Here is a 23981-nt window from a genome sequence, read left to right on the forward strand (position 1 = left end):
GGTCAGCAGTCTCTGATTCAGTGACTGCTGACAGGCAAGAATGCCGGATGACCTTGCTGCAACATGAGGAAAGGGAGGTGAGATTAGTCCTGAATATCTGCAGAATGTAACAGAAGAATAAGCACAAGAATGTAGAAGTAGGTGTAGTTATTGATATGTAACTAACCAATCCTGAGTTCAACTTTTGCAATATGTATGAAGCTTATTAAGAACTATATTTAACCCGCCGTATTCGATCAATAAATTGGACTTGGATGAACCAACTGGTGTCTGGGTCTCCTTCCTCAGACAAGACTGAAAACTGAAGAGTTCAGACTCTTTCTTCAGCCGCACAGGCCGAAACAGACATCCTACACATCTCGGGGCAGCAATTAACTAACATACACCCAGGACCCCTATAATACCCTACAGAAGCCCGTATTCATGGCAGTTGGGATAGTTTCCTAAAGTGATACATTTCTTGCAGATAACTACACAAGGTTATGCAGAGCTAGCATGTCTTCTGAGTCTATTTTTAGCTAAATACTGATGGGGTTGATGGCCCCAGGATTCATCTTGTAAGTCAGCTCTGGCTCAGGCTTGCTGCTCAGGCCTCAGCACATCAGACACTGTATTTAGAGAACTTTTTGATAAAGGTTATCACCCCTTTACTTCTTTTAGCCCAATACTTCTATTCCTGATAAATTTTAATGCTTCCTGTACATTCTGGCAAACAGACCATCCAAAATTTTCACTGTTTATCAGTGTTTACATTCTATCCATGAAGAGAAATTCAGTCACTTCCAAAATGAGCTTGAAATAAGCTATTATAAAACAAGACTTTTCTTGCTAAGTGAGAAAAGGAGTTTCCAAAACTCCTCAGTGAAACTAACGCAGATTGTTTGAAAAATCCTTTTTCTGCCAGGAGTAGAGGGATGCCAACCTGGGCAGAGCACACACAAAGCTCATTTCAGTAGGAAGGTGATACAAGAAGACACTGGGGATGGACAGAAGGGCTTTGCAGCTCTGCTGGGGCTGTTCAGTTCAGGTTGCTGTTCACAGCTGTAAAAGGAACTCTTGCTGCTGTAGCAAAGCTATTTGAAGATGTTGACAGCTTATTCATGAGCCAGGTCCTGGTTGAAGAAGCATTTGTACCCCAAAATCTACCAGCAGCATTAGCACACCATTCTTTAGCCAACATGCTGCCAGAACCTGTAATCCTGGGAGCAACTTTGAGGGAAAGGAAGTTCTACTCTCATTCCTTCTAACAGCTCTTACACCACGGCAGAACTCTCAGCAGCCCAGGTTCCCCTTGGAAAGGCAGGATGCCATGTTCCTTCTCACTTTTCAGGATTCCTCATAATTTACAAGACTTTACTCATATATTCTGAATGTTTTCAGCAAGATAATGAATAGTGTAAGAGCCTGTGTTGAACTCCTTTCACTTTGTATCTGGTATTTCCTGCAGGGAGGGGATGGAGGAAGGCAGATTTCCTGCTTCAGGGAAGGGACACCCCTGAGACAAACCTCTGACAGGTGCACCTTCCATTCAAATTAGGTTTACAGGGAACACACTACACCCTAGGAAGAAATGTCACAAATCAACAACTTCCCATTTTGATTTTAGGAGCAGACTTCAAATGCAGCCTCCAAGTACAGGGAGCACTGACACTCTAAGCCATATGACATCCCTTCCAAAATTCCCTCTAGCCATGACAAAATGACTGCAGAAATAATGCAGCACCCTGGCCCTCCTGTTGCATCAGGAATAAGCCACTGGGGACACAGCCAAAGCGACAAAAGTTGCTCTAGCTGGGCATATTTTGAAAGGAGAGGATGGAAGAAATTAGGTGTCTCCACTGTTCAAGTTTAAAGTTTATTAGAAATGTTTCCAAGAACTGGACAAAGGATGGGAGAGTAGACAGACAGTACCAGAGGCAGGAGAACCAGAAAAATAAACCAAACAACAGCTTTAATAAGAATTTGTACATAACAAGGTTAATCTTTATGGTAAACCTGCAGCAAAGGAACCACTAGAAGTCCCTCTCTTGAGAAGGACAGTGACAGCAATGCCTCAGCCTAGGGGAAAGTGAGCACATCAACCAGGGCTCATCAGTGGAATGCTATTTTCTAAGGGTCTCCAAGATCTCTCCTTTCTCCTCTTCTGGATATTTAGATGTGTTTGTTTGGGGCTAGGGTTTCCTAGTGCACCAGCTCTCAGGGGTTCTTGCCCTGGCTCAGGAAGATAGGTACCTAAGGAGTTGTTCCACTGAGGATACAGATTCATTTCCTTGGTGTCTATTGGGCCTGTTAATTGGGAAACTCTTCCCTCCCAGGAGCAGTGTGATTCCTTGACAGGATTTAATTAGCATCCAAAGAAGAACCCTCAAATAAAGCTCTCCCAAATCTCTGCTGCAGCTCAGCTTCCATCCCACCAAGGCAGCACTTCAGTGGCATGTTCCCACCTTGGCAGTGTGAAAGCAAGGGATGGGCAATTTCCTCTCAGGCACAAAGAACACACAAAAACCGAGGGCAAGACCAAAGGGACGGGGCCAAGAAAGGAAGCAAGATCCAGAATGTGTTTCTTTTGAGACCCTGAAGGCCCCTCCCAGGAGACACTGCAGCTCAGGCAGCAGAAGCTGAGAGGGAGGGAGGCTGGCTCGGCAGCAGCGGGGGCTCAGAGGGCCTCAGCCGATGTAGATCCTGTGGAAGTCGTTGGCCCCGAAGGCCGCATTGCACTTGGGGCACTTGCGCTGCCGGGTGTCATAGCGCGTCTTCACGCACTCGAAGCAAAAGACGTGGAAGCACTTGGTGAGCACCGCGTCCTTCTTGCGCATGTTGCAGCACGGGCACGTCAGGCGGGCCTACAACACACACACAGACACATAGACACACAGACACAGAGCTGTGAGGGGCCCTGCAGCCCAGCTGCTGTGCTCAGACATATCTCAACATGAAGGTACTTCCATTCCTCAGAAGGACAATGTGGTTTCTCCAGTGCCAGAGTACAGACGAGAGATGTCAGATAGTGGAAGTGTGCCCACACATCTTCTGACTAAGGTAAAAAGGGAAGCTGAGGGACAGAGATACTCACCTTGTAATCCTTGATTTCCTCCATCAAGATCTCATCACAGTTGGGAACCATGTCAGGCTTCTTTGTGGTCTCCAGCTTCCTGCGCAACCTAGAAATATCTTCCTGCACAAAAACAGGAGACCAAGAGAAGGAGCAGTACATTCTCTGTCAGTTTCTTCAGGGACCAAAGAGAACATGCACCTGGCTAAGTCATGCCACCCATAGTTTCACCCACTATAATCCAAGAGACAACATGATCCTCTGATGCCACAAGTATTGTCAGTTATCAGGGGACAAAATCTGAAAGAGCCAAGACCTGATGAAGCCAAAGTCAAAGTGAAACTGGACACCAAGAGCAGTTCAGCTGAAACCCTCGGCAAGCTCAGTGTACAAGCAGAAGGACACTAAAGCAGACAGATCTTAAAGGATTGTGCATAGGATATATACCTCAGCCCTTTTGAAGTTGAACATCTCTTTCTCTCTAGTTACTCTGTTTTCCACAATCTCTTCCTGAAAATCATGTAACTTCTTCTGAGCCAGCTCTAGCTGGGCCTTCAGATCATCTGCAAGCTGGGCTGCATCCATGGCCTGAGAAAGAAAACCAGTATATAAGGACCAAACATAGAAGAACAGCTCTAGTGGCTTCTAGTCCCTTGTTATTACCTTATTATCAACAAGTTCTATCATTTAGCTTCAAGATTCCTTTGGGCAGAGCCAAACCTTGGCATACTGCAAAGCACATCACTTAGAAAAACACTAATGATCATCCAAATCTCTTCTTGAGGTATTTTCAGCCTTCCAGCTTTCACATTTTCTCTACTAAAGTGTTCAGAGGCAGTTCTATAGCTGTTAATAGACAGAAGTGCAAGATATCTATATCTAACAATCTTCTCTCTTCACCAGCTCTCTTCTAACTTTATAACCAAATGCCCTTACACCACAAATTGTCATGTTAAGCACAGGTGACTCTGCTGAATTGTCTCCAGCTCCTCTTCACAGTGCTTTCCTTTTTGCCTGTTTTAATGTAATTTCTGTATTTCTAAAACTTAACAACAAAGGCAGCTATAAGACTTAGTCTTATTTTACTGATAACACACCTACTTCATTGATCTTAGGCATTTGTTGAAAGTGTTCACATTCCCCAGCTGTATTTCCTTTTGCCTCTCCCATCCTTGCTACAAAGGCCTTGACCTGAATTAACTTCATCTGGCTGCTCTTTCTTCATCACAGGTTACACAGAAAAATGTATAACCTGCTTTTCCTTATCAAAGCAAAACATCAGTCTCCAGTACTTTAATCATAATTCTCTCCAGGACTCCTCAGCCTTCTGATACACTCATCCCAAACCAGGAAATACCAGGTTCTGTAATGCCAGTAAGAGCCCAGAGCCTTCCATGCCTCCCCAAGGCAGCAACTCCCCCTCACAGCCCAAGAGGAAAGGAAAGCATCGCTCACCTTGCGTTTGTTCATCTCCAGAGCCTGTGTTCGCAGCCCCAGCTCCTTCTCTCCTGTTCCAATGCTGCTCTGCAGTAAGTGTTCCTTCTCCTCCAGCTTACGCACCACCTGCAGCTGGGCATCCACCTTGGAAAGGGACACAGTGGGAAGAGAAGGAATGAATGCATGCATGCTCTGTGGGTCTTCAGAGCTGTCATTCAAGCTGTAGCTGAAACTACCCCGCCTCCCCATCACCAGGGAGCACACCTTCAGCTTGCCTTTTTCTCCCAGAGCAGCTGTGCCTGTATCGAGAGCTGTACCCAGATCTCTCTGGTCAACACTTTAAAAGTTAGCAGTCAAATATTTGCAACAAAGATGTCTTAATTTTTGGACGGTGGCTTAAAGACTTGCTGTAAGGCAGTGAACAGTTCCACAGTGGCACCAAGGATGACAGGATACAAAGTCATAGAATGGCCTGGATTGGAAGGGACCTTAAAGATCCTCTGTTCCTAGCCTGAGATAACTCCCTGAGATAACTTCCACTAGGGCATGTTTCTCAAAGCCCCATCCAAGCCTGGCCTTGAACACTTCCAGTGATGAGGCATCCACAACATCTTTGGGCAACCTCCAGCAGTGCCTCACCACCCTCTGAGTGAAGAATTTCTTTCTAACATCTAATATAACCCTGCCCCCTTTCAATTTAAAACCACTGCCTCTTGTCCTGTTAATCTCCCTCATTTTTCTAAGCCCCCTTCAGGTACTGGAAGGCTGCAATGAAGTCTCCCCTGAGTCTTCTCCAAGCTGAACAGGCCCAGCTCTCTCAGCCTGTTCTTGTAGCAGAGGTGCTCATTTCTTCTCATCATCTTTACAGGCTCCTCTGGACTCCCTACAAGAGGTCCATGTGTCTTTCCTGTGCTGAGGACCCCAGAGCTGGATGCAGCACTGCAGCTGGGCTCTCACATGGGCAGAGCAGAGGGGCAGAATCCGCTCCCTCAGCCTGCTGCCCACGCTGCTTTGGATGCAGCCCAGGATGCAGTTGGCTTTCTGGGCTCCCAGCGTGCGCCGCTGGGTCAAGTTGAGCCTCCCATCCATCCGAATTCAAGAGTCCTTCTCTGCTCTGGTGCTCTCAGTGATTTCCTCTCCCAGCCTGTGCCTACATCTGAGGTAGTTCAGACTGAACCACAGTTTCCAACTCCTCCTGCTTGTTACCAGTATATACAGCTACAAGTAGAATATACAGGCAGAAGTACTATTCCAACAGGAAAAGAACTTCCCACTTTTCCTCACCCATCTGCTCTCCATAGCAGTGAACCCGTAGGACATTGTAATGCTCATACAGCAGCCTCAGTTTCCTACAATGACAGGCCCCTCTGAATCCTGATGCATTCCCAGGCTGGTAAGAGGAACACTCCATCCTGGACTGATTCTGGTGAGGACAGTTAATTCTCTTCAGAGCAGCTCACATGCTGCTATGTTTTGCATTTTGGAGCAAAACACTGTCAGTAACACAGCACTGTTTTAGCTGCTGCTGGGCAGTACTTCTACAGCAGCAAGACCTTCTGTGTCTCATGCTGCCCACCAGCAGGTAGGCTGAGGGTGCCCAGGAAGCTGGGATGCCACACAGACAGACACCTGATCCAGCTGGCCCAAGGGGTGTTCCACATCCTACAATGCTGTGCACAGCAGTAACAACTGGTGGAAAGGCGGCAGTGGGAGGATTTTCAGAGCTGCAGCATTTAGTAACACTAAGGCCTGATTAAGCCATGCCTTCCTGCCTGCCTCAGGAAGTAACCAGTTAATTAATTTCTTGTTTCGCTTGTATGGACATCTCTGCTTTAACTGTTCAACTGCCTTTATTCAGCTTACCTGTTTTCTCACTTAGTCCCTTCTGATTCTTTCCCCTTTCCCTCAGTGGGGGAGAGAGCAAATGGTTGTGTGCAGCTGCCTAAAACAGATAACCCACACCTCCATCTCCCCACCATCTCTCTTGTCCTCTCTCCTTTTTCCCTATTACCTGTGTTTTCAGTGTCAAAACTTGATCTGCTAGCTCCTCCTTTTCCTCTTTCAGCAGCTTATGGATCTGGTTGGACTTGATACGTTCTGACATCAGTTTGAAGTTGGCATCATCCTTCTCCCGCAGCTGCTGCATCAGGCGGATGTTCTGCTCTTGCATGTCTTCAAAGGCTTGGCCTGTGACATCCATTTCTGACAGCAGGGCCTCTTCCTCCTGCAAAAGAATAACAGGCTCTGGCCAAACTGTGCCCTGGACCCCCTAGAGTGAGCCTGAACCTTTTATTCAGAGACACCAAACCTATCGAAGATGGAGGAAGATTCTCAGTGTCAGGGAACACCATTATCCCAACAACCAGAAAAATGTATTCTCTACAAGTCTGCAGCACAGCAGAGGTACTCTGAATTTGAAGGTGCAGAGAAAAGATGGTTACATGTCACTTGTTTGGCAGAATCAGGTTTGACACAGTCGTTGCCAGAGCTGGGCAGAAATCAACACCCAATTCCCAGCAGCTGAACAGCTGTCACATGCACCAGGGCAATAATTCTACATGTGGACAGCTTGACAGCTTCCAACTAACAGGCTGCCAAGCTGCTTAAACTCACTTTGGTCACTTCAGCATTGACACGGTAGAGCAGTTCTGTTCTACAGCAACAAGAATCCAAATTCTAAGAAAGTACGTGTCAATTCATTGGCTTGCCTCTATCCTGCTGAGGTGTTCCTGCTCTCTCATTGGATTGAGCCATTTTTAGCAGAAGGTATGTACCACTTCCATGCAAAATATTCACTAAATGAACTGAGGAGGTAATAAGTCTTAAAAAGAAGTTGTCATCTCTTCCCCTAATGGCTGACAAAATAAAGCCAATTCTCCTCTTTGTTCTTCACCAAGGCCATATGTTTAACTGTTTATTTAATGTTTAATTGTGATTAAACATTTCCCACCATGGCCTGCCTGTGATATCCCAGAGCTGAGGGTGAAGGGGGTTATTTTATTGGTGACTCTTTTGCTTGCTCAGTTTTTTTCCCCTTTGGTAAACAAGCACCAAACTCCCATCCCTGGCCCATACAGATATAAATTCCTTCTCTCTTTCTGGACGTAACCTGAGGGCAGCTCCTCCAGTTGCCCCAGTCAAAAGAGAACTCATCAGGAATTTCTCACCTGCTTAGCCATGGCAAGTTTCTTCTGTAAATATTCAATCTGTTCTTCCACTGCTCGGATCTTGCGGAGGGCATCCTCATCAGCCATCTTCTTACTCTCCTTTTTTTCCTTGTCTTCCAATTCTTTCACCCTCTGCCTCAGTTCTTCAAGCTAAAAGAACCAACCAGAAACAACACTAAACACAAGAATATGCCCTGAGCATTGTTCAGAGCCTGTTTTCCCCAAAATTCTCTGAAACACTCAGGACTGCCTTCAAAGCATGGCAAAAAAAACCCAGGTTGTTTTTGACAGTGTTACAGGCAGATGTACCATTGAGATGGGCTGTAGGCCCAAGATCTCGACTTCCACACCTTTGAAAATTTCATTTCATCTTTTATCAGAGTAGGAACATCAGTCTCCTGCAATTGTACATGTATATAGGCTCAGAAAGCCTCTGCTCCTTTAAGGCCATCTGGTCAAGGACCTTCTTCCATACAAGGAGGGGATTGGAGGAAAATGAAAAGGTAAAATAAAACATACAGAGATACAAACTTGGCAGACAAATGGTAAGGGAGGCAGTGATGAGAATGAAACCTGGTCGGTCACACTAAATGTTGAGAGCACATGAGAGTGTAAAAATATTTACTCCATCAAGATTATCTGAGTGTGGGAGAAGGAGAAAACCCAAAACAAAATATAGAGACACAAACCTGACAAAACAAATACAGCTACAAAGAGAGGAAGCAAACCTCCCCAGTCACAACAGTTTCCAAGAAACTACAGGAACCACTTCCAGGAAGATCAGCTGGGACTTTGTAACTGATGACACTGTAACGCAAGAATGGCTCCTGAACTGGAACAGCTGCGGCAATTAAGAGCGGCTCAAATCCAGAAGAAATGTGCAGGGAAATGGAGACCAAGGATGAACAAACTGGGGTTAGATGGAGAAGGGTATAAAAGGAGCCAGTCCCATGGGAAATATGGGCAATCAGTACACATTTGTCTGGCTCAGCCTTGCCCACGATCATCACAGCCTGTTCTGTCCTATCTTCTTGTATCTTTTCATTAGACATTTTCCTAAGTATTGCCATGTAATCTAACTCTTTACGCCGTGTGTGTGTACTGCACAGAGGACGTGCTGCCTATAGGTGAAACCTGCTTGTGAAGAAGGCAAGAGGGGCTTGGAACCGCAGGGGTCCCAAAGAGAGGGACATGCTGGAACTGAAGGAATCTGCAACTGGGTCTGTGCTTATGAACCTAGAGATTGTTGTGTGAATGTGCCTGCACGAGGAACTAGTCCCCATTTATCTTCAGAGCATTCCAATCTCTAAGTGACAAAGCTGAGAAGACAAACAACCCTCAGTTCTGAGGAGAGAAACAACACAGTTCTGCTACAGAGTATCTGAAAAGAAGTTTAAGTAACACATTAAAAAGAAAAGGGAAGAGAAATTTGGAATACCTCAGCTTTTGCCTTCTTCTCAGCTGCCATGAGCTGCACTTTGTCTCTCTGCTCTTTGGGGGCAGAGCGGTACATATCTAGCAACAGTTTCATTTCCTTCTGGCTCTCCTGGGCCTTCCTGGAGAAAGGCAGACAGACCACAGTGAGAACACAGCAGCAAAGCCACACTGTTACGCAGCCAGCACCACAGCCTGGCAATATTCTCTCATCTCCCATGTGGATATGGAATTGTTGGTGGCTCATTTTATCCTGGTAACATAAAACAGCAGCTGAGTACAGGCTGGAAATAGAACATTTTCAGGCACACAGGTTGAAATGCAAGAAGTAGGCTGGAGATGAAATACATATCCTAATAATACCTACAAACTCTCCACCTCTGCTTTGGGAACCATATAGGAGTGAGAACACTGCTGTGTCCTCTCTTAATAACCTGCTGCTGGGAACTTCTGTGCTATTGTTATGACAGCAACAAATCAATATTACTTGACTCACACCATGAAGTATATGCTTTGGTAATTCATGCTTTAGGCTACTGCACTGACCATATCACAATCAGATACAGAGGGTGTCAAGAAACTCTCTTGGTTCCCAACTCCAGTGATGCTAATCCCATAAAAGCAAGAACACATGAACACCCCAGGCTTGGGCACTGCTCACACAGGAAAGGGAGAAACAGCAACTCTTACTTGAGCTCAGCCTTCAGCTGCTTGATCACTTCAGCCTCCTTCTTTCTTCCATCTTCATGCTTCCCTTTCTCCTTCTCTTTGGACTCTCTCTCCTTCTCTGATTCCTTTTGCTTCTGCTTTTCCCGCTCCCGCTCCTTTTCCTTCTCTTTCTCTTTTTCTCGTTCTCTCTCTTTCTCCTTCTCCTTTTCCTTCTCTCGTTCCCTCTCCCTTTCCCGTCTCTCCCGCTCCCGTTCCTCTTCATCTCGCCTGGCCTTCATCTCATTAACATCTTCAGAAGCAGCCTTGGGAACAGGCACTGGGGCAGAAGGATCATCAGGCTCCTGCTTGATCTCTGCAGGTTCCTCCTTTGTGTCTTCAGTGCTGGACTGGGACTGGAGGAGAGCACTGCCACTGCGAGAGCGGATCTGGTGTGGAACAGGAAGAGAGATGACCAAGAAAACAAATGTTTAAGTTCTTAGCCAGGAGTCTTCCTTATCCCCTTCTCCCTTGTCTTCCCAGATCCAGGCTTCCACACCCCATTTTCATGGAGCACTACACAGCTTCAAAGGAAGACCATTTGTTTGGTCTAAAGAAGCAGCGGACAGCAGAGCTCTACAGAAAATTCCACTGCATCCTGCATAGCCTATCAGAAAGGTTGGTATTCCTGGCAAGGGTGACAGCATTCCCCCTTCTCCTAAGCTTCTTCCCTCTTTTCTGGCATTTCCTGCTGTGTTACCTTGCTCAGGTCAGATTGGGCCTCTCTCAGTTTGCGCTTGTATCTCAGCACCTCTCCCTTCAGCTGGTGGTTGTGATTCTGGAGGCTGCTGATGAGATGACGCATCTCCCGATTAATGGGACCTGCAAAACCAGAAACACCTCTGCAACAAACCACACTTCTGTCAATCTTCTTGAGGACTTTCATGGAGATGGAGAACAAGGTAGGTGACAATGACAAAGAACAAAATAAGACTATCACCACTCTGCCATATAACAGAGCAACACAAAATATTTGCAGAAGGAAAGTCATGCCAGTTTTATATGCAACCATAAGTCCTTGCAAATTCACAGTCCTAAGTTCCCACTTAACATTCTTTTTATGACCAGGCGCCTAAGGGAAACATGTCATGTTACAAAAGAAATCTGATTTAAATGCTACTTCAGAAATAATTTATTTCTTCTGCTGAAATTTAAGAATCACTGCTTTGCTATCTAGATTGTCCTTACAGACTTGGAAATGAATCCTCTCCTCAAGTAATTTTTAATCATGCAATACATCCTGCCATAAACCAGAATTGTTAGCAAAATGCACCTATTACGCAGCATCTAGAAAGAAACTGGATAACATGGAATTGGCCCCCCAACAAAACAGGTGAACAGCTTTGTTTGTTGAGATGAGGAGAGCTGCCAGAACAAGTATTTAATAGCAACAAAGAATCAACCCATCCATCCTAGTGCACTGTAGCCCCTAATGGACATTGGTGGGTGGGTGGTGTTTGTTTTAGGGACAGCAGAACAACACCTTACCTGCTTGCTCATTGGCAGCAAGTGTCTGCTCAAACTCTATCCTCAACATCTCATACTCTTTGCGGACTTGTGCCAGGGTGTCCTCCAGCTGAATCACCTCCGTGCGTAGCTTCTTGTGAAGGCTGACCTCATCCCTCTGAGGAACAAAAAGGAAACAGAACTCAATGCTCTGGACCTGCAGTATCTCTCACCTTATCAATATCAGGTACCACCAGAGCCTGAATTATCGCCAGAAACATCTATTTCCTGAGCATTTGCAGAGGCACACAGACCCAGCAGTGATGGCTGGTGGCACGGCAGAGCTCCCAGGCTGAGGGAGCAGAGGCATTACCTCGATCAGTTCCACCTGGCGCTGGTGCGTGGCGCGGGTGCCGTGGAGCAGCGTGCGGGCCTCGTCAAGGTGTGCCTTCAGCTGCAGACTCTCATTGTACAAAACAGAAAACTGGGACTGCATGCAGCGATATTCTGGGGTCTCCTTCACAGCCTCTTCCACTGCCCGCCGCAGCTCAACCTGGTTGGGACACAAGAAAATGCCACAAAAAGAAAAATTATCCCCTTGCCTTTGGTTTCTGTCTCTCAAGACAAAAGAACAGTGAATCAAGCTGCCACAAGCAAAGACAAAAGTAGAACTTGAATAGCACTGCTGTGAAGTAGGTCCAAATGATATGATTCAGCACCAATCTTAAAAAGTGTCTGTGCTCTCTTCATGCGCTAGGACGCTTCTCTCACACAACCACAAGACGGAAGTTTTTGAATCTTAGGTCCTGAAATAGTTTCTCTCAAAGATATGAGCTTGGAAAACATAATAAATTGTAAACACCCAGATCAATAAAGATGGACACATAGAAAAGTATGAGAGAACAGAGGAAATACACATGCAAGTAGGCATTATGTCAGCCTTCTACCACTAGATAACTGAAAGAAAGAGAAATGAAAGAAAATTCCAGAGGTATAGAACTGAACTGCAAAAAAAAAATAGTTAGCAAATGATTGTGACTAGCTGCAGTGAAACAGACACATATATACATGCAGTCACCTTAAAAGTAATTACAGGCCAAAATAAAAGTTGTTAGCTAAAGACCACTTCTCTCTAAACAACCTCATGTAGATAAACAGAATTCAGAGGTGCCTCAAGACAGTTTCCAGCATCAGATCTCTGGATTTAAGTTATTGAGACAGACATTTCTTATAACTGGCATGACCACTAAGATGAAATTTGGATTATTCTCTCCATCATACACTTATCTACCACAGAGCCATGGCTTCTTGTGTTACCACTTTTAAAACATCACCAACTCACAGGCTGTCTCCTATCTATCCATCCCCCACAGTGGGGAAGACAGAAGTTCATTGACTCTTTCAAGAGCCTCTCTCCCCATACAAGTTCCTTGATTGTTTCTGTTCTCTGGTTCCACTTGCATAGGGCATGGGGAAAGTGGAAGATGGTAAAAATCTGAAAACAGTTTTAACCAGACATGGTTAAAATGGACTCAAAGATCAGAACGGGACACAGGCAGGAAACCATTACAATTTCCAGCAGTGGCCACGCGGTGTCACCAACGCACTGAGCTGCAAGTGGAGCCACAGATCCGCTCAATTGTACCTGGAGCAAAGTGTAAAGCAGCTAAAGAACAGGCTCAGAACAGACACTGCAATGAGGTTTCTGCAGACACAGCACTGCAAAGCTGAGGGCCGCCCATCCCACAGAACACCTTTATCCTCACACAGCTACAGGTGTCTCACCTTGAGCTTTTCATTCTGTGTTGTTACTTCCTCAAGATCTTGACGCAGTTCCTCCAATTCATTAAGGCGATTCCCAGCAAGCTCTTTATTCTCTTCCAGCTCTGCATTCATCTCCTCAAACTGTTGGGATAAACTGCTTGTAAATCCTACTGTAAATGTGTCTCCTGAGAGTGCTAATGAACTATCTGTTCATGCAGTAACAGCAGCTACAGACTGAGCAGTCGGGTAACTTGACCAAGCGAGACAAGAGTCTAATTCCACCAGGTGTTTCTTAAGAAGAAAACTCATGACACAGACAAAATGGCTTGTCCAGAGTCACTCAGCTTTGTGGCACAGGATCTAAAAATTATCTAAAATAAGTATCTAAATTCTGTTCAAACTGTGGCCCTTGTTCTCCTTGAATGTATTCTTCCCCTTGCCAACAGACAAGCTCCTGACCTCACCTTGCGGGCATTAATGGTGATTGTTCCCCCATAGAGGCTGCTCCCAGCTCCATACACCTTGTAGCCTTTGGAATTTACCTGCAAGAAATACAAAAGACCCAGTGAAATACTGGCAAGAGTGATGCAGCAGGCCCAAGACCAAAGAAAGAACACTGCAGGTTCTCAGTTCTCCCAGCAAAGTCCCAGAGAGGATGACACACACCCATCCAGCACCACCCCCACTTCCCAGGTCTCCTGGCCAGCGCTTACTCGTTCCAGGACGTCGGCCAGGTGGCGGTTGAGCCTCTGCTCTCTCTTGCGGATCTTGTCAATGTCCCACTGCAGGTCATCAATCATGGTCTCCAGGACAGACACCCGGGATTCTGCTGTCTCTACCCTCTCTTGCAGCTTGGAGAACTGCAATCAAAGGAGTGCTTTAGCCAACACATTGCATAGAGCCAACTTTTCCTGATGCTGCTCAGGAGTCATTTTTCTCTTATTCATCATGTGCTTTTTATCTTTTGCTGTGGTGACAGACTATTCCATGAACTGTCCCGAATTTTACACAAGACAGCAACAAAAATAAGACAAGACTGAAAATTGAGAAAGAGCAGGAAGCTGGTAATATCTGGCAGAATACAGAGGCAGCCACCGCAGCTGATTCAAAGCCTTTTTTGATTTTAATCTTTTCAATCCCTATGTCCATCTACTTTAGAGAGCACCTAAGTGCTCAGATGTCTAACGCTGTGCAAGACCAGCATTAAGCCAATTTTTTAATGAACTGAAATCTCTCAATCAAATGCTGCTACTAATGTGAATCCTTTAACAACTGGGATCATCCTGTAACTGATATCATTACACTGTCAAATTACACGAAGAAACCAAGAAATTCAGAGTGACAGGGATGTCACCTTGACTGTTCCAGGTGTCCACACAGCCACCTCAGCATCAAGTGACCTCAGTTTCTCTGCTCTCCTCTCTTCTTTAAAATTTAAATCCATTCAGTTCACTGTCCCACTTATATCTTTTCCTTTAGTGATGTAACAAGCAAATCAACCTGATTTATACAGAAAATCTATGTACAGATCTCCACAACAACCCTTTTTGTAACTTTCAAACCATGCTCCTCCTGTGCCTCTCCAAGGATATGAACTGCCTTCCAATCTATGGGAACCATAATATGGTTCCCATATGCTAAGCAGGACCCCAAAGCAGATTTCTTTCTCTACCCTGCTCATACCTCCTGAGACATGACTCTGTGCTTCTCCTGAAGAACATCAGCCAGTTCCTGCAGCCGTCCATTCTCGTGTGACAGGTAGGTATTCAACTCTACTACTGCTTCTTCCATCAGTGAAATATCTGAAAGGTGCACAAATAAAAGGGAATTAATGGAAATCTGGTTTTGATTCCTGAACAGCAAAGAGGGAAAGAAAACAGAAAAGGAGACTTCTGGGTCGAACGTTGGTTTAATTTACCTCGGCCACGGATGCTTCCTGAGGGCCTGATCTCAATCCACAGAGAGCTCTGACCTGCACTCCATAAGCAAAAGGCTCTGCAGTTTAACAGTGCTGCCCATTTCTGACCCAGGGGCCATCCCCTAACACCAGAGACCACTTGAGCTGTGTCTGTGCCAGCAACCCAGACCATGCTCTTGGAACCCAGGGACACTCGAATGCTGCCCAAATGCATTCATAAACCTGCTGCAACAGGTGGCCCAGGATGACACATCAGGCCAACACGCCATGACACAATGTGACAACCACAGCACTGCGGTGACAGGTGAAACTAGAGCACCTGGGGACAGGTTCATATGGCACCAGTGTCAAAGCTACTACAGCTTATGACTGCCAGCCAAGGACAGCAACATGTTCCTACACCCATACCAAACTTGGTCAGAGCACACAGAAGGCACACCAAGCATGAGCTGATATTTCACCTCAGGTTTCTTGCAAAAGATTAAAAATCTTACCTTAAGCTAATGAGGTTTTTTCAACAGTCATCTGAGTCTAAAGTGAATCTGCTACGTTAATTTTTAGAAGATGGTAATTTGGCTTTCTCTGCAGAACTCTGCTATGTTCAAAACTGACAGCTACACTAAGCACACCACACCATAAGATGGGTACAATTTTGCTCAGGACTTAGTGGAAACTGAGCAGCTTGTTATTGCTACACCTTCTACTAAACCTCAAAGGAGAAGGAGTCCACCATCAGTTCACAATGCTGATTTCACTTCTTTACTTGTAAGCGCGAAACCTTTTATGTGGCGGCTGAGGACAGGTGGCTGAGGAGGTTCAACTGTGCTCTCTGACTTCTCAGGCACATGAACATAGTACTGGCAGAAACAAGCTGCTTCTTAGCCCAACTGAGAGCCTCAGCAGAGCCCTCAGCATTCAAATACAGAGGTAGATACGATGCACTTCTAGCACACGGTCCTTTAGAAGAGGTTTTGATAACAAGAGTTTGGAAAGGCAAACAAATTCATTTTAGAAAATAAATGCACATGAGAAGGACTAGACCTTAATGTCTACAATGCAGGATCAGGTCTAAGGTAGGGACAGATAAGCATTATTGAATACCTGCCACCTTTGTAATACCTCCACTATTCAGCTTGTGAGACAGCACATCCACTTTCTCCTGCAGCTTGTCATACATTGTCACAATCTGGGCAACAGCACGGCGGGAGGACTCCACACGCTCCTGCAGCTGAGATTCTATTTCCTCACTGGTACTGCTGGCTAGAGTGGCCAGGAAGGAGAATGCTGGCTCCAATCCTTCCCCTGGCAACATAAAGGGGTGAAAAAAAGTAAGTGTGCTCTAGAAGGTAGCATATCACTGCTCTTTAGAATCACAAAAAAAAGGTCTGTCAGCCTTTAGAAATGGGCATCAGCATTGTCCACAGCTGAAATCCACCTTTCCCACTGTCCCCAGACAGGTGCCTCACCTCGTTCCCTCTCATCTTTGCGCTCCTGATTACTGTCAGAGTCTGGTTCAGGTTCCGGCACCACCAGTGCTTTTCTTTCAGATAAAAGGTCTCCAAGACCTTGGTCCAGGTCGAAGCGTTTAAGGATGATGCGGATATTTTCATCAAACTGAATGATGGGACAGGCAAGGCAAGACAAGATAAAGAATGGATGTGAACAAAAGGAGTGCAGCGGTACAGGGGAGACAAGCAAACTGTATATGAAGTAAAAAAAGCTGTTCCCAACCTGATTCCAGTAGCGGTTGATGATGAGCAGGGAGGCATCGTCGGTGGCCTGCCGACGCTCCAGCTTCTCAATGTGCTCCCGCAGCTCATCTTCGATGGCCTGGCGCTGGTCGAGCATCTCCGCCAGCTTCCGGTTCTTGGTCTGCAGGGTCCGGATGTCCAGCTCCTCCTGGGCACAGAGACACAGGCCAGGTCACAGAAGGGCTCACCATGACCCCAGAGACATTTCTGCCTCCAGATGAAAAAAACCAAAGGATGGAGTGGGAGTATGCAAGGAAGATATACCGTTGAAGAAACACCACCAAGTTTAATGGTCTCCACAGTGGTGCCCGAATCTTCAACCCCTGCCTTCTTCTCCGGAGGTGCAGAAGGGCCAGGCTCTCCAGCCGTCCGTTTATTGCCAATTCCAGACATGGTGGCTGAAGTGTACAGATTCCCACCTTCTCCAAGTTCTTCCTGAACATTAAAGAACACTATAAAAAAACCACCAAATCCCTGCAGTCAGTTTATCTGGGGTTTTTAACACAGTGACACATCACAGTAACAAAACGTCCAAAACAGAGAAGATCATGGAACCAGAAAGATTTTGAAAAATATTTGTTGGGAGGAATGGACTAAAAATGGAAGACTGGTAAAGGACTGTAAATCATTGAAGGGACATTGCAGCTGGGAATAACTCTTGACAAGGCAATGAACCTCTGGCACTAAGGGCGATCACATCTCTAATACTGCACCTCTGCCCACCTGTTGCTTTGGGGAGCAAATTTGTTTCTGTTTGTTTCTGTTACTTTGCTTCCACAAGGAGCACTGTAATAGAAACAAATTTACTCCTTGTGTTCTAAATAGGAGATTGTGCCAGCCGGCGCTGACTCACACATTCTGGTTCAACATTAGTAAAAGACAACAGCAGGATCTGCACTTCAAGCAGAAAGCCAATGAGGAAAATATCCACTGCTCTGTAATGTTAAATTGAAGCACTGTACCTTATCACCCTCCTTGCAAAAAAGTCTTCATCCAGGCGCACTCTCTGCTTTTCTGCATTAACAAAAATGAACCAGGTTAGACTTTGGCAAACAACTGAGACAGTGTGTATGTGCACCAGTTCACTGCACAACAACCAAACTGTTCCTATTGAATCTACACACAAAGCCAGTCAAAGCTGAGGGCAGCAACACCCTGGAAACAAATAAGCCCTGTACATAGAGGGCCCACAAATCCTACAGAACTGAAAAGCAACTCAGAGCCAAGGCTTGCAAAGACCCATTCCGAGAGTTTTGCTGTGTACCAGGAGAGATGCAAACATGTTTGAAGAGAACCTATTCCCACCCCAAAGCAGTCTGAAAAGCTCTGGACTAACAGAGAATCACAGAACAGCTGGGGCTGCAGGGAGGACATCACCTGCCCTGTGTCCTGCATGGAGCAGGCTCAGGCAAAGCAGGTTGCCAAGGGCCCTGTCCAGGCAGCCTGAGCATCTCTAGGCATAGAAACTCAGCCATGGCTCTGGGCAGCCTCTCTACTGCTTGATCACCCTCAACATTAACACAGGCTTTTCTCATGTCTGAACAGTATTTCCTGTAGTTCCCTAAAATATTATTGAGCAAAATTACAAGTGTATCCTCAAAAGGTTTCCAGCACAAATGGAGCAGCTGGAAATGAAAAATGGAACCAACCAGATCTTCACTAGACGTGAGCTGCATTCTTGTCCCACAGCCACTAAAGCTGTGGCCTGACTGAATGAAACCAGAAGTGAATGAAGTGCAGACCATACCAGTAAAACCCAACCTGTTCCATCTAAGCCTATAATGGAATTTATGGTCAAACCAGGGGTTAGGAACTGAACCTTCCAGTTCTTATCTGCTTTAATTGAGCAGTTCTACTGAAAGCAAGAAGGTCATTGCCTTTTGAAGATGAAGCTGGTACCCTGCTTTGCCAAATCTCAGCATTTCACAAGCATATCAGCGTGGCATTGCCCTTCATCATATGTAAAACAGTATAAAGATTATTTCTAAGTGAGTTACTAAAACAAATCCTGCTGAGTTACAGCACAGATCCTGTGAGGTATCTTCTAACAGAAACATTAAATTATATCTTAAATTTACAAAGACAATTGCCATGGAACCATTTTCCTTCTCTTAGCCTGCAGCAGCACTGACTTTAGCTGGAATTCTGAGAGCGTTGGAAGGGAGCAGCTGTCACTACAACCATCTCATTTGTCCCCTGTCAGTCCAGCAAGCCACCACTGCCCACTGCCTTTCACGCTTTTTGTCCCCAGACAAAACACCCCCTCCACTGCCTCCTGGCACCACCCCCCTCAGCCCCAGCTCCCCTCTCACCACTTCCTCACACACTGTACACCAGACCCCAACCCATTAATTTTTTATGGCCACAGACCTTCTCTTTCACAGAATCATTTAGAATGGGAAAAACCTCTGAGATCGAGACCAACCTATGAACCAACACCACTGTGTCAGCCACTCCACAGCACTGAGTGCCACGTCCAGCCAGGGACAGGGACTCCACCACCTCCCTGGGCAGCCCCTTCCAGTGCCTGACAATCCTTTCTGCTGCTCACACATAGAAGAAGTAAAGGACTCCAACATTTCTTTGAGTGTCAGATTTCCTTTTTGACACAGAACAGCTGATCTGCTCTGCTACTTAACAGTAAGTTTTACTTACTCATTCTGTATTTGCTTTTAAAAAAGGCGGATTTCTGATGACAAGCCCTATTGATTGAAGATTTTCTCTTCTTACTTACTACCATTTTACAACTAAATCCAAAATTTTTATTACATCTGCCATCATCTGATGTTCCTGCTACAGTAAAGAAATCACACTACACACGTATAAAACTTGAATTTATGTAAAGACACAGAAAAACAGAAATAAAAGCATTGGGCAGATTTAAAAACTGCTTTTTGAGTTTATACTCCCCAGCAGGAACTCCAGTCAAACAATGATCCATCCACAAGCCTAACAGGGATTTTTCCATGGCTTCAGGTCAAGCTCAGCAAGAATATTTTAAGCATTGGAGGAGAAAGGGGAAAACTCCCAACCCTTTGCTCTGCTTGGCCCTAGCATGGCATGGATGGGGTGCTGTGTCCAGTTCTGGACTCCTCAGAGTCCAGAAAGACAAGAAGCTGCTGGAGAGGTTCCAATGACAGCCACAAAGATGATGAGGGCTCTGGAGCATCTCTCATATAAGAAGAGACTGTGATATCTGGGCCTGGTTAGCCTGGAGAACACTGGGAGAGGATCTCATTAATGCACACAAATATTTCCAAGGTGAGTGCCAAGAGAGTGGTCCAGACTCTTCAGTGCTACCCAGCAACAGGATGAGGAGCACTGGCCATAAACTAAAACCCAAGAAGTTCCACCTCAACATGAGGAAAAACACTGAGGGTGGCAGAGCACTAGAACAGCTTCCCACGGACGTCGTGGACTCTCCGCCTTTGGAGACATCCTAAACCCACCTGAATGTGTTCCCCTGTCACCCGCTCCAGGTGACTCTGCCTTGGCAGGGGGGTTGCACAGGGTGATCTCAACCAGACCGATGCTGTGATCCAACCTCCCACACACACCAGCCGCTCCCACACCTCCTTCGCTCTCTCACATCCCGCGGGGGTCCTGCCCCCGGCATCTTCCCACAGCGCCAGCCGGACTCCTCGCGGGTCCGTCCCGCCCTCCGCGGGTGTGCGCTGCCTCCAGCCCCTAGCGACCCCTCCGTCCTCCACATAGCCCCCTCCCGGCTCCCCTCGGCCCACAGCCGCCCCACAGACCCGCCGCGGCCGCCTCGTCGCTGCTGTCGCCGCTGCCGCGCCCCGTTCCGCCGGCAATGGCCGCTACGGGCTGTCCCTTCCGGCCGCCATTTCGCCCTCACCCGTCATGGAGGCGCCGCTTTGCCCTCGCCCGACATGGCGGGGCTGCGGCGGCAGCAGACGCCGGCGCCCTCACCCGCACCAAACATGGCGGCGCGGGCGGAGCCGCCCCCGTCCACACGCGGCTCCGTGGAGCGACCGCCTCCCTGCCCGCCCCGGGATGGGGCCATGTCCCGGCCGGAGCGGGCGGGAAGGGCGTGGGAGGTGCTTGATGTGGGTTAAACGTTCTGTGCCGGCCATGGTGTGGCAGCAGGGTCGGGGCAGTGAATGTCTCCCTGCATTCGGCAGTGGAGAGACCACGCCCGTGCTCCCTTCCAACAGCGAAAATGTTCTGCTTTCCTCCGTGTTGTTTGAAGATTAACTGTGCGAATTGTGCAGAGACATCACAACAGATGAGGGAAAAATTACAAGAAAAAAATCTGAGGGGTAAGGAGAGAAAGAGAGGGATTAATAATACTTGTATTAATACTTGAGATACTTTTGTGAAGAAGATGGGGGAGCCAAGAAATCCAATGCCAGTGCAGAGAAAATCTTGCAGAAATTTGCAATTACTTAGAGTCAGGAGTGTGACAAATATGGCTGCTTTTTCCTGAACCTCGCAGTGCTTCACTTCCAACTGCTACAAGAAGGAGTTGAGCACTTTACAAAATTACCATTGGTTAAGAATTGGAGTGACTGAAGCAGAGTGTGTCTTGGAAAGGATGTGCACGTTTTAAGCATAAGCGGAGGGAAGCCTGGTATTGAGAAACCACCAAAGACCCAGAGAAGAACTGATGTTGTGTAAGGAACAGCCTAGAGAGGAGACAATTTTGAGCTTGTGGTGTTGGTGTGTTCAGGCTGCGGCCACAAAAGGAGACTTGAATCTCCTGTAAACATGAAATGCACAGCTTTGTGACCGGGGTTGTGCTGAGCATCACCCATTACCTGTTCCAAACCTCTATTCCAAATTAAAAGGACCTACCAAACTTCAAATACTGTCTTTCCCTCAAGTTGTAGGAGTAGTAGTAGCCACCAAATTTGTTAATGAAAGCCCAACACATGGGTATGAAATGCATCCTCTTTGGTAAGGTGGGAGGTGGAGACACAGCATGGTGAACTATTCACATATTACCCTGATGTGTCTGCAGATGTGCAGGTAAATTTGGAGCTTTGGCACACCCAGGACGGTACCTAAAGTGATCTTTGATCCAGCAGAACTGTTCTGCTTCCAAGGGGAAAGGCCCTATGGGAGATGGTCTGGGAGCTGATCTCTCTCCCACCTGCTGCTGAACCTGAGGTTGTTGTGAGCAGAAGGCTCTGCCCTGGAGAGCAGAGGGAAATCCTCTCTTTTGTGAGAGGATTTGTGCGCCTGGAGTCTGCTGAGGAAATAGCAGAGCACAGATTCATCCCAAAGGTGGGAACAGAAGAGCTTTGGTCAATCAGCTCCAGGTGCTGTCAGTGGCAGATGAAGAAAGGGATTGCAGGTTGCACGCTCAAGGAAAGAGGTTGGACAAATGGGCCCAAGAACACAAGAAGCAGCCAGCCTAAGACAATAAAGTGGAAAAGTGACATCTTCAGGCAACCAGTGACTGGGCAAAACAAAATAGTACCCAAAACACTCAGAGCAGACTAACTGCCCTAAGAGAGATAACCAGATTCCAAATTCAGTGGAGCAAAGCCCTGCGCATTAATATTTCTGGGGTAAAGGTCTATTTTTGTGTCAGCACATAAATCAGCCTTTGATTTCCTAGGCTGCTAACTGGAACCACAGCAGCTGCTTCGTGATAACTCAGTGCCAGGCACCACAGGAGAGCAGGTATGAAACACAGCCCTCGTTGTGTCCTGTGGCAGCTGGCACATCTGCTCAGTGCCTTCTAGATCAGATCATAGAGGGGAAGTAAAGGAAGAAAAAGTCTCAGAAAGGAAAAAAAGGGAAAAAGTAGAAAATGCATATTAGTGGAACGTACTTCCAAATAAAAGTACCAGACCTGTCATATGTCTGTACAGGTCTTTGAATTCAAAGCAAATGTAACTCTTTTCCTAAAAACAGTTATAATAGATAAATAAGATGAAGGGCTTCTACTTTCTAAGTCCCTTAATTTCCTTGTACACTGGCTACAGACAGGGTGATTCTGTCTTGTTCTGCTATTTTGATCATTGGTGCTTTGAAGCAAAAATAGAAACACCAATGACTTAAAAGACACTCCTTTCTTAATGGCTGATTTGTGCAAGAGGCACTTTCATGTTACCAAAGTGTGATAAGCAATAACAAGATTAATTTTAAAAGCTGACCTTTGTCCTTGCTCAAAATTTTGCCCTTGAGGTTTGTTTTGGTGTCCCCTCCTCTTGGCATGACTTTATCTTTACCTCATTGTAAGGTAAGGATAAAACACATTTTAGCTAAGGTTGTGCTCTGAAAATAGGATAATTTTTGGTTTTCCTCTCAGGTATTGTGAAGTAGCCTATGTTGTGGCTGTGGACATGAAATGGAATGAAGGGTGGTGCTGCAGGGTGCTGTGCTAGGTACACATTGGTTAGGGCCAACAGTGGAACTGTATTTGATAAGATCAGGTACTTTACCTAGTGATATCCACCCAGTGCAGTGTACATCAAATCACACAGATATGTATCACTCCACAGCATCCTTGATCTAGCCAACAATTGCTGTTGGTGTTATTTGGGATATTATAATTCTCTTGACAGACAAGCTGACTAAAGGAAATGAACACACATAAAGCTGTAGCCAATGTAGTTGAATGGAGTTCTTGCTTTTCCATTGAAACAAATTGCACTGCTTTTTTTTCTATTACTATTATTATTATAATTGGATAGTTACTCTTACCTAAGTAGCATAGGAGGATACTTATGGCTCACATCTGGGAAGGGAGACACTGATCATATTTTGCCCTGGTGTAGGAAAGAAATTCTACTGTCACCTGACCAGAAGGGATTTGGGTAGAAATGTTTCAGTTGCTTTTATATGCTGCACAAAAATTCTCACTTACTTCTGTTTTTTCGTGTTATTTCCCTAGTTGTCTTCCTCCTGTAGAGAAATACTTGATGCTAAATGGAGAATATTTGTGTGAATTGAAGGAGCTCTCTCTGCTGACACCCAGAACATCCTGGCAGGCAAACTAAAAAAGATAGAATGAAAGATTCCAGTCAGTGAGAAACCCAGGCTGGGAAGTCTCAGCAGGGATTATTAGCGATTGCCTTGCTGCCTCACTGCCCAGCTGCCATAGTGATCAGGAGAAATGAAAAGCCCAGGAAATGGAGCACAGGCTTTACAGTCTTCTTCCTTTTCCCTCGCTCTCTTTCATTTTTTTTCTTTTCTGGCACCATACCACCTTAATTTGCTGTCTGTACAGAGGATTCCTGTGTGCAAATGGTCCTGGATATAGTGATATGAAGAGTTTCCTGTAAAGGAGCTTATGGGCACTATCCATACTTATTTAATTGCAGTAGGTGCATTTG

At 46.0% G+C, this 23981-nt stretch overlaps 1 protein-coding gene across 4 annotated transcripts; it reads right to left on the reverse strand.

The window, feature by feature from the left end:
• Positions 1 to 1934: 1934 nt before the first annotated feature.
• Positions 1935 to 20553, reverse strand: RNF20 (ring finger protein 20). 4 transcript variants are annotated; one of them, XM_054282126.1, is made up of 21 exons: positions 20531 to 20553; positions 17637 to 17688; positions 16939 to 17126; positions 16655 to 16822; positions 16390 to 16537; positions 16043 to 16225; positions 14689 to 14807; positions 13719 to 13865; positions 13470 to 13547; positions 13027 to 13146; positions 11615 to 11794; positions 11284 to 11419; positions 10496 to 10617; positions 9781 to 10184; positions 9095 to 9212; positions 7657 to 7806; positions 6501 to 6713; positions 4508 to 4633; positions 3500 to 3640; positions 3074 to 3175; positions 1935 to 2843 (listed from the first exon to the last, which is right to left on the reverse strand). In XM_054282126.1, the coding sequence occupies exons 3-21, from the start codon at positions 17065 to 17067 to the stop codon at positions 2667 to 2669; spliced, it is 2961 nt and encodes a 986-aa protein (XP_054138101.1). In that variant the 5' UTR covers positions 17068 to 17126; positions 17637 to 17688; positions 20531 to 20553; the 3' UTR covers positions 1935 to 2666. The 4 variants fall into 4 exon arrangements, with proteins under 4 accessions (XP_054138101.1, XP_054138121.1, XP_054138111.1 ...); XM_054282146.1 differs by having other exon boundaries at positions 16939 to 17109; positions 20531 to 20549; XM_054282136.1 differs by lacking the exon at positions 20531 to 20553 and adding an exon at positions 20430 to 20499 and having other exon boundaries at positions 16939 to 17109.
• Positions 20554 to 23981: the final 3428 nt, after the last annotated feature.

Source organism: Melozone crissalis, unplaced genomic scaffold, assembly GCF_028551555.1.
Source record: "Melozone crissalis strain CALT ecotype California unplaced genomic scaffold, PUWL_Pcris_2 ptg000005l_1, whole genome shotgun sequence".
Taxonomy (NCBI): Eukaryota; Metazoa; Chordata; class Aves; order Passeriformes; family Passerellidae; genus Melozone; species Melozone crissalis.

What these genes read in the sequence shown, in the direction of transcription:
- RNF20 (XM_054282126.1), bottom strand. Translation starts at nt 17,067, where the DNA reads ATGTCTGGAATTGGCAATAAACGGACGGCTGGAGAGCCTGGCCCTTCT. An exon ending in AGAAGAAGGCAAAAGCTGAG is followed by an intron (nt 7,807 to 9,094) that starts GTATTCCAAATT and finishes TGGTTCTTTTAG; the next exon opens with CTTGAAGAACTGAGGCAGAG. An exon ending in TCAACTTCAAAAGGGCTGAG is followed by an intron (nt 3,176 to 3,499) that starts GTATATATCCTA and finishes GTTTTTGTGCAG; the next exon opens with GAAGATATTTCTAGGTTGCG.